Below are 10,768 nucleotides of genomic sequence, written 5' to 3'. Positions count from 1 at the left end.
CATCTTCGTTGTGGCCGCATTGAAACCCAGCTCTCCGCCGCAAACTGGGTGTGTGTGTTTCGTTTCTTGATTTTCTTTGCTTTCTTACATTTACTTACTTTTCATATGCTTTTGGCATACAAATGAAGAAATATGAGTGCGCGTTTTTAAACTTAAAATGTTGTTGAAGAACAGCAGCAGCAGTCAACTGCAACAGTGTAAAGCATGCATAGCGGGCGTTAAAAGGACACTAACAACTACTACAAGAACAACAGCAGCAACAACAGCAACAAAAATAAGACGAAGTAAAATCAAGAGTCGCACTCAAGTCAACCCCAACCACACCCTCCTCCTCCTCCTCCACATCCACATCCACATCCACGCACACGCCGTCAACATCGTTGCCTTCCTCTGTGACGTTGTCGTCGCCCTCAGCCTTAGCCTCCGCCTCATCAGCGACGTCGTCGTTGTCGTCGTCATAATCATTACCCGAGTTATCTGTGCTGCGTCCAAATAATATTACATATAGCCGTAACTGTAACTGAAGTATCCAATAGTGCAGCTATAAGCGAGCGCAAATTCCAAATCTCGTGCAGCTTTAAATGAAATATTAATACATGTCATCATTCGTTGGCAAGTTTGTGCATATCGTTTTTACGCCAAAGTCACCGAGGTGCAAGAGTGTGAGAAAAGTCAACTTGTAGATAAATATATAAAAATATATCCAGCAAAAAGCCAATAGCTGGGTAGCAACGAACCACGTACAAAAACATAAAGTTAAACGCACAATCATAAAAAATACACACTCTACAAAAAAAAGTTAAAGCAAAAACAAAAAAAAAAACCTGGCTACCAAGTCCTTTGAAGCTTTGCAGTGTTTTCAGCGCTTTTTCGCTGCACTTCAAATTCATAACTTTGTAAATACGCACCTAAAGACATAACTGTACTTAAAAATACATAACTACATATGTACTTGCATACGTAAATAGATTTGTAACATATCCGTCGTCGGTTACAAGTGCACATTGCTGCAACGCCAGTTACAGTTATAGTAGTGTTTAAGTCGTTTGCGTTAGCGTACAAGGAAGTCCGTGTTGTCGCCTACCTATGCACGTGTGTTTGTAGTCTCAGTAATTGTGTACTTGCTTGTGTGCGTATTTAGTGTGCAGTACGTAACAGCAACGACAATTTTCCTCAAAATGCGTCTACAATATCGCAACAAAAAAGCGACGCTGTGGGTGATGCTCGCCGTCGTCGTTGTCACTATGTTCCTCTTCAAATTCACCGAATTCGCGCCAACTTGTTTCTTCAAGAACGACGTCACGGCGCCGGATGGATCGCTGATGGTGCACGAAGAGGTAAGAGACGGGTATCTGAGCTGCTCGAAGCAATTTTCCATACATATATGCAATTATATTTCTTACCTGCTTATAAAGATATTAGTTCATATATATATATGTATGTGTACATTAGGGTGGTCCAACAATGCATGTGGAAAAAGTAATGTCGGAATTTTGATGCTCTCACCCCCTAGGATTGTTCTAAATCAAAAAATATACACCTGTGTTTTTTATTTCGAAATCAAAAAATATTTAGAGGTCGCTCAAAGCGCTCAAAGTTTTCCATGTATTTTATATGAAAAAAACATTTTTCGTGGAAATGGTATAGAATTTGAAAATCCATATTTTTCGATCGGAGAACTCTGTTTCTCCTCAGGAGACTTCCAGTAAAAATACCCAATTGCTTATTTTGCCATTTTTTAATACTACCGATTTTTTATGGGCCCCTTTGCATTTTTTGCGGCTTTTAGGGGACCTATGAAAAATAGTTGATATTTAAAATTGGTTAAAGAAAATATTGGGTATTATTACTGAACGTCTTCTGAAGAGAAACAAAATTTTCCTATTGTAAAATATTGATTTTCAAGAATTTTATACTATTTCTGCGAAAAGCTGTTTTTTTCATATAAAATACGCGGACAATTTTGAGCGCTTTTAGCGGCCTCTAAATATCTTTTGATTCCAAAAAAAAAACAGTGGTATAATTTTTTCGATATAGAACAATCCTAGGGGATGAGAGCATTCAAATTCCTACTTTAATTATTTTGGACCACCCTAATGTATGTGTGTAATACAGTAAACCACAAAATTCCAGACACGGTGCATTTTTCCCAATGTATGCAAAGCTTTTATTTAATCTATTTTCGTTAATTAAAAAAAATATGTATATGTAAATAGTTCATAACACAACAAAAAACATGATAATATATTTTCTTAACTTTTCAACTTTTATTTGAATTTAATATGGAAACTGACAGGAAAAAATCATTTTTCACTTAAATTACCTTCGTGAAACCGGCAGTTAATATGCAAGTTTGTAGCCTATTAATGTTTAGTATAATAAAGTGCAAGTTTAAAGTTGATAAAAAATTCCCCTGATTTTTGTGGTTTTTTTGCTGACAGTGTCACATATTTTTTTATAACGAAGAAGTGCACAACACCGAGAGCGAAAAAAAATCAAAACTCTAGGGTTTTTTTAGCAGCTTCAAACTTGCATTTTATTATTCGCCTACAAAGGCATAATAAAATTTTGTCTAAAAAAATTAAAGTATTTTAGTTGAGTGGTTGAAAAGTTGAATTGCAGATGCAAACAAAACTAACGGAGCTAATTAAGGTGTGTACTATATAACCCGCTTTCGGTGGTGCATAAAGTGGCGAAAATATATATAGGGAAGAGATATTTTGGCATTCTTTGCAGCGTTGCCGTTTTGGTCCAATCGGACCAAAATTGGTATGCTCATTTTCCTTTGGTAGTTTGGTTGGTAGGATGAAGCTTTTGGTAGGCAAAAGTGAAATTGCAACCAAATTGAGCATTACAATTTGTTGCTTAAGATTACATACTGCCAGTGCTATCTACTGTTTATGGTAACCCTGTATTCATAGCAAGCAAAGGAAATAATGACAAGAGAAATAGTGAAAGAAAGATGATAAATGTCAAACACTTGGTTTGCGCAGAGCTAGCAGTTCATTGCGAACTCAAAAATTAAAGCCTAATTTTTGTTTTTGTCTTATATACTCCCTTTAACTCATTAATAATTTGAATAAGGAATTTCAGTCCGAGAGTTATCGGTTGCCATACTTATACTCTAATATTAAATCTAACTTCCTTCTAATTTTAAGTAATTTCGTTGACCAAAAAGTTAAACGATATATCTATTAATTACAGAGACAAAAGTAATAATATAAACGTATCAAAAATTTTTATTGGAACAAACTCTGAGGAGTGTGTTCATGGAACAAACTCTGAGGAGTGTGTTCAAAGTAACTTAAGCGTTAATGAAATAATTGAGATAAAAACCAACATTCTTGAGTTCTACATTGAACTTTTGGACCCAATCAAAGCGAGATTTGATTTTGGAAGGGAAGATTTGCAGCTTTTAAAAATTAAATATAACACCAAGTAATATTCTTTTGGAAGAGAATATAGAAATATTACCTTTAATTTTAAAATTTAAAATTTAGTGGACTGCGATCCCGATAAAGTGATAACTCAATGGAAGTTACTTAGCTCGAGTGATAATAATTTAAAACAAGATATGAATATCATATCATTTTGGAATACTGTTAGTAATTTTAAAATGGTTTGAATACGTTTTGTGTTTAATTTAAAGACACTTCCACACAGCTCTGCGGCTGCCGAACGAAAAAACGTTTTGTATACAATTAGGGGATCCCCTGGAACCATTTTAATTGTTATTTAACTTCCAGAAAGTTTAAAACTTAAGATTTTACAACTCCTAACACGTATTGTGATTCTTACATATATGTCAAAACTTTAATTTAAACGCATGAAATGCCTGAAATTGTTTTGTCGAAGACAAAAAAAAACATTTGAAATTAATTGAATTGATCTCAAAGATATGTATACTCGTACGTTTTTTTACAAACGTTTTGTGTTCAATATTATTCATACTTTTATTTAAACGCATAAAATGTCTGAATTGGATGTTTCATACAAAAAAAATGTTCGATATGAATTGAATTAATATCAAAACTATATATTTATAAATATTTTTTATACGACACGTGAATTTATTTATTTAAACGCCCGAATTTATTTTGTATAAACTTTAAGTATTGCATGAGTGGATAACAAACTGTAGCACTGTAAACAATATTATTTGGTATTTCAATTTATACCTTCTGTTAATATGTGTAGCTAAAAACCCGTAAATTTAATAAAATCTCGTTTTAATGATAAAAATTTTTTTGGTAGTTTACAGACTGCTTTGGTAGGCTTTTTGGTACCTAAAAATATTCTCAAATGGCAACGCTGATTCTTTGGGTGTTTCGCTTTCGATTGTTTGATGTTTATTATTTTTTTATGAAAGTGTAGCTCATTAGCTAACAAAAACCATGTAAATTTTAAACTTTGTACAAAAATTAGCAAGTTTCGACGAAGTTTAATCAAAAGTTTGAGCTTTTTAACTAGATTTCTTAGAAACATTCGAAGTATGCAGTTTTGTAGGCCATTAAATTTAGTATAATAAGTGCAAATTTTTTTTGTGGAAAGTATTGCTCATTTGTGCGAACAGAAAATTGTCAAAAATCAACGGTAAGTCCTAGCTACTTCAAACTTGCACTGTATTAAACAAATTTTAAATGGCCATTTATCAAGGAAAAAATTGAAATCGAGCGTACGTACCTGGCGTATGAGTAACATGTTAGTTAGAATCTGATCTGATTTTAGATTCGGAATCAGAGACCTTAAGAACCCTTAATTGTAAAATTTTAAGCGAATCCAAACGAATTATTTTTCTTACCGCCATATTTGGTCCGCCAAATTGAATTTTTCAAACCTGACAACAGATTCGTACTCAGCAGCCCCAAGAACCCCAGAGGAAAACCCCGGAAAAACGCCCCGGAAAAACGCCCCGGAAAAACGCCATCTTGGATTCGCTATCATGAAATTTTAAAATCATGCTATAGGTAGGTAATCAGCAACCTCAAAAATATAAGAACCTGTTGTTAATTTTCTTTTTTATTGCTGGATTCTCCAGCGGCACAAAAGTTGTAAAGCAAAATCTAATTTACGGTTAGTTTAGACGCCATATTTGAGACGCCGTGTTGAATTTTTCAAAAGGGAATTCGGGAAGTCTATGCGATCATTTCAAGACCCTAATCTTTGTAATCCGTCCTATAGAATTTTGACCGTCGTACTGGGCCGGCTGACGTGAAACGGAAATGAATTTTACGCCGCTTTCCTTACATCGCTATGTTTGGCACGTTCCCGGTCGTGATCTAGGCGTCGCACAGTGTCGCCTTAGTGGGCAAAAATCGAAAAATTCGTTGTCAGCAATGTTAGCGTGTTTGGTATTTTTGTAAAGGTAATTTAACCACTAAAAAGGTTAAATAGAAGTTTCCCTTTGAAATAAATTATATGCCGCCAGGAAGCCACTAAAGTCGACAAATTTTATACTAAGAATATTAATAAGAGCGTAAGCTCTTCACCGAAACAAATGTCAAAAATACATTCTTTGAAATAAAATGTTGGTTTGACGTTATTTATTTCCATATAGATAGTAGAGAGCTACAGGATAAAAAATTGTGGAATAAAATTAAACACATGGTGTCCCTGCGGTATTCCAGAAAAAAAAAAGATCAAAAGTTCAAAAAATGGTAAATTTTAATGGAAAGAATAAAAATATATGTAAAGTTATGTTATTTTTTATTATTTTATTAAATAGTACGTGCTTTTAGCCTTCGAAAGAAGAAATAAAAACCTGCTAACTTTTTGCATTTTTTTAAGTAGTGGGTTTTTTGCTAATGCATAAAATCATTTTCTCATTTTTTGTCAGTGCCATCAGCTCTGCACGATTCGTTCTATTTTCAAAAATGAAGTGCCAGATTAAAAAGCTTTACCTGTAGACAATAGGGGGTTTTTTAAGAGTTGCCACCTGTTATTAAATTCAAATTTTTTAGTACGTTAAATGAATTATTAAGAGATGGGTATCAATCGAAATGCGTATAAAAAGGGGTTGTTTCTTAAATACATGTAGAGAGTTACCACCTGTTTAAAAAATCAAATTCCATTTAAATTAAAGGATTTGGGTAATTAAAATAGATAGGTATCACCATATGGGAGTCAGACGAAAGAGGTTTAAGAAGGTTTTAGCTTGCAAATATTACGAAGAGGGTTGCCACCTGTTTGTAAAGTCAAATTTTAGTTAAACTAAAATAATTATTGTGTCAAACCAAAGGTTTAAGGCATCGTTCTTGTTATTTTATTACAAATACATACCTTGTCAATCAGTGATTTGTTCTGATCACATTCCTTTAAATTACTGGAGTCTTAATTTAACTCAGGAATGGTTTTACTCTTCACTTATTTCTTGCTAAATATGTCCTGTTTGTTCTTTTGTCTGATATCCATATTGATATACATATTTCAGTGAGCTTATTACCTTAATTAAAGTGAATCTGATTTTTTTAAGTGTGGCAATCATTCTACGTGTCGTTTAAAAGTAAAGCGTTTTCAAACCATTTCAATTGATACCAATATTGTAATTCTAATTGATTTAACTTATTAAATAATTTTAATAAAATTGGTGACAGGTGGAAACCCTACAGGCCAAGCCCTGTCATTTGACACTTCACAAGATACCACAAGAACCCAAATTTTCAACTTCAAACTGCATTTACAGTGAAAATATGAAAGTTATCAAAAAACAAATTTCATTTTTGAATTTAGCGTCCTCAATTTTACTAAGAAGCGAATTAAATTGCGTCCATAATTCAATTTTTGCCCACATTTCATATTGAATTCTAAGTAAAAAATGTGGGAAATTACATTTTCTACAAATTTGTATCTAACGAATTTTTTTTAGGAAAAATGCAAAACAACCTTGGAAATAGCAAAAAACCCCCAAAAAAAAACTAAAATTCAAGATGGCGGAATGTTGCCATATGAAATTCAGGGGCAAGAAGGTGGATCTATGTATGTATGTTCTTCTGTCAAATAGAGGCAAGCTGCATCAAAAAATCGCTACTACAATTTTTTTTAGAAAAAGTCTAATTTTAAAAAAAGGTTAAAAGGTATGAAAAATATATTTTGCAACGTACTCTACAAAAAAAATCTAAAATATCAACGGTACTGAAATTGAATAGTCTGCTCGAAAATTTTCTAAAAATTCTTAATAAAAAGTTTAAAATTTCAAACTTTATTATTCTATTTTTTTTAAATTTATGTGAACTTTGTCCAAGCTTTACAACTTTTATTTACATATCGACTGCTTAGTGGAAGATCGACCTATCTCGGCAGCCAGTTCGAAAACGCCCTATCTCAAAAAACTTTTCAAAAACGTCCTATTTAAGAATTTGGTTGAAGAACGCCCTATTTCCGAATTCGTTTCAAAGACGCTCTATCTTAGCTGCCGATTCAAAAACGCCCTATATCAGCACATTTTCAATACATTTTGAAGTGAGATAGGGCATTTTTGAATCGAATTCTGAAATAGAGGAACGCTCTTCAACCAAGTTCTGAGATAGAGTGTTTTTCAATGAAATTCTGAAATAGGGATAGTTTTTTGAGATAGAGCGTTTTCGAACTGGTAGCCGGGATAGGTCGATCTTCCACTTAGCAGTCGAACTATATTTTAAATGAAAGTTATTAAAAATAAATAAACTTATCGAAGACGTTATGGTTTTCTTCCATATGTAACCGGATGAAACAATAAAAGCCTATTTGAAACTTGTACTTTATTCTATTAGAATTCAATGAGCTGTCAAACTGCGTACTCAAAATCTTGCTAGGAAATCTAATTAAAAAATCTTGAGATTTTTACGAAAGTTTGTTGAATTTTTTTCAAATATTGCACAAAAGTACAAACCAAAATCAAATAACAAAAAAAAAAAGAAAACGACATGTTAAAACTATTCAAAATGTGGTGCGCCTATAATTTGTTCGACCACTGTACATATATTCCGATGAATTGATAACCTTCTTCCATATTTTGAAGTCAGTTAAAAATAGCTATTTCCAATAAATTTTTATATAAGCTTCACTTGTAGTAGACTTTTTAATTACTTTCTTATATCTTTGCTTCTATTTTAGAAATATCTTATGGCCGAAGATCAAAAAACTTATTCATATGGCCGCGAAATGCCACTAATATTTATTGGCGGTGTTCCCAGATCAGGAACGACGCTGATGCGCGCCATGTTGGATGCACATCCGGATGTGAGGTGAGTGACCCATAAATCATTTGCACACTTAAGTACATACATACATACATATGTACATACATGCATACATGCTACATGTATAGTATGTAGGTAAAAATGTAAGAACGCAAGCAAGTCAAGTGGTTGTGCAGATGTATGTGACATATGTAGAAACAATTGCACTTTGGTACAAACACATCTGGTTACATATATGTATACGCATGTACATATGTGCATACATTTATAGGTATGTTTACAACGTCGTAATAACAATGTTGACGTGCATGTGGCAGCCATCAGTGACTTCAGTGCTGGCAAAATAAGTGATGTGAAAAAAACGTTTGAGAATTTACTAAGTGCATACATTTGCATTGGCACTTGAGCTTAATCGATACACAAGCGACAGTACTATATGCAGTGTATATGGCTTGAAACAGTTTAATCGACTTGGGACCCATAGGTGCGCGATAAGAGTCGGCCGGCCGGCATATATGTACGACATACATACATAAGTACTTATAAACATACATACCCACATGCAACCATACAAACAAGTGTTTTTCCATTACATTTATGAGGTTCCCTTTGCGATTTTCAGTAGAAGAACTAACTTTTTTTGCCTTTTTCATGTGTGAAGTTTGTAAACAAATGTATGTATGTGTGTGTGTGTGTGTGTGTAGTTGATTGTCGTTTTATTGATTTTTCTTGCCAACAGTTCAGCTGCCAATGCAAATTACTTTCTCATCAGAATTTTTTGTATATCAATGCAATGCTTGTTCCTAAGCTACAGCTTAACCATATACTACAGCCACGAGTATTGCCCCTCTATTCGATGAATTTTGCCGTAACAGCTATTCTCTATATTCTATATTCTATTTTGCCGTAGCAGCTCTCTGTGCCTTTACTCACCCCCATTCCTTCCTGCATAAATACATATGTATGCATGTATATATTTATGTGTTAAATATCAATTTGCACACGTTTTATAGCGGTAAAAAAATGGTAGCAAAAGTGATAATCGAATTTTACTTAGCAGTCATCAACATTTTTGAATTTTAAAACATTTTTGCTGACATAATTACTTTAGCGTTGATATGGAGATTGTTTACATAAATGTGCACGTCTCACAAATATAAAATGTATAAATACATACGTACACATTAGACCGTGCCAGAAAAAAATTTCGCCGTACACCCCTGAGTCTAAACTATTTTTGCAAGGCAATCTCGAAGCAAATTTTTATTTTTTTTTTTGTCAAACGGAGAGATTTTCATCATATCTTTGGCATTTACAGCCGGATCTACAAGTATGACTAAACAATACCCGCTTGCTTCGCCCCGCCTAATAAGATCTTTTGCATTGGCCAATACAAAAATAGCATTTAAAAGCAAAAGCGGCCTATAAAGTAAACATTTTTAGTTTAAATTGAAACGACTTAAGAACAGAATCCTCCTCTTACACAGGCCAATACTAGTACCGCGCGCTGTAATACCATATGGAATATTAATCCCTTTCGATGTCATGAGTTTTACCGATGGTCTTATTTCCACCAGTGAGATCCCTGCCAAGCGTGCGTAATATTCTTCTATGATCTTGCAACTTCAGCATTGGTCCGATGTACCATGTAAGAGAATAAAAGTCCTTATAAGGAAACTCAAGAGCACAGATGATCGGTTAAATGAGTCGTGTGATCTCTTGAATATCATTCAAATGGAGCCATCCATTGCGGTTCTATTTTTCGCATACGTGTTTTTCATCATGGAGTCAGCACACTTTATGAATTTGAACGAAATGGGTTCATATATACGACTTTTATAAATACCTCGACCCTAGCGCCACCTAGCGAGTTTTCTAGTAGTATAATAGGACCATATATGCAACGTATAATCTCTGAAAATTTGACTGAATTCTATCCAGTAGTTTGATTTAAGTCCGAACAACGAAAACGGTTATTATTTTATATACATTTGTATATACTATATAGATATACAATAGTTTTTGTCTCGAGTAAACAATGTTTTCTGTTTAAAAGTCTCATTAAACTTTGGCTAAGAATGTACATATTTTGATTATTTAAGTATACCTACTATTTAATTTATTTTATTTTTTGTTGCCGAATGTTGGTGTCACCGAAAAATGCAAAACGGCGACCCATACGTACAGCCAAAAAAATGATTATTTCTTTAAGAAATCGCCTTACATAAATACTTAAGACTCAGAAGTTTACGCCGAACTTTTGTTTGTTTGCTTGTAAGGTGGTACGGTCTAATGTACATAAATTCGGCTTATTTACTTCAAAAATGTCATAATCCGAAAAAATGAAAATATTGAGCTAAGTATGCAGAAATTAGCGTTACCTCTTCTTCGATGTTGTGTAAAATTTCATAGCTGTATCGATTACTAGTGTCTCAGTAGAACAAAATATGTATTCATTTTTACTATGGCTGTATATGTAAATTCAAAACTTTAAATCCGGTTTTTCACTAGTTTTCGGTTTTTGAGTTATGTCACTATTGAAGTAAATAAGCGATATGAATATATTTTGAGATTCAGTTCATTTCGTTTAA

The 10,768-nt window shown here is 33.4% G+C and overlaps 1 protein-coding gene across 1 annotated transcript; it reads left to right on the top strand.

Moving 5' to 3' along the window:
* The first annotated feature begins 6 nt into the window (after window positions 1-6).
* On the top strand, window positions 7-8,242 carry LOC118733718 (protein-tyrosine sulfotransferase-like). Its single transcript, XM_036463248.1, has 2 exons — window positions 7-1,337; window positions 8,092-8,242. Exons 1-2 carry the CDS (start codon window positions 1,179-1,181, stop codon window positions 8,224-8,226), a joined length of 294 nt encoding a protein of 97 aa, XP_036319141.1. The 5' UTR covers window positions 7-1,178; the 3' UTR covers window positions 8,227-8,242.
* The last annotated feature ends 2,526 nt before the right edge of the window (window positions 8,243-10,768 follow it).

This window comes from Rhagoletis pomonella, unplaced genomic scaffold, assembly GCF_013731165.1.
Source record: "Rhagoletis pomonella isolate Grant_MI unplaced genomic scaffold, Rhpom_1.0 Rhpom_scaffold_00002, whole genome shotgun sequence".
Taxonomy (NCBI): domain Eukaryota; kingdom Metazoa; phylum Arthropoda; class Insecta; order Diptera; family Tephritidae; genus Rhagoletis; species Rhagoletis pomonella.
The sequence above is the reverse complement of the archived record's forward strand: the minus strand, read 5'-3'. Positions and strand labels throughout refer to the sequence as shown.

What these genes read in the sequence shown, in the direction of transcription:
- LOC118733718 (XM_036463248.1), top strand. Translation starts at nt 1,179, where the DNA reads ATGCGTCTACAATATCGCAACAAAAAAGCGACGCTGTGGGTGATGCTC. An exon ending in CGCTGATGGTGCACGAAGAG is followed by an intron (nt 1,338 to 8,091) that starts GTAAGAGACGGG and finishes CTTCTATTTTAG; the next exon opens with AAATATCTTATGGCCGAAGA.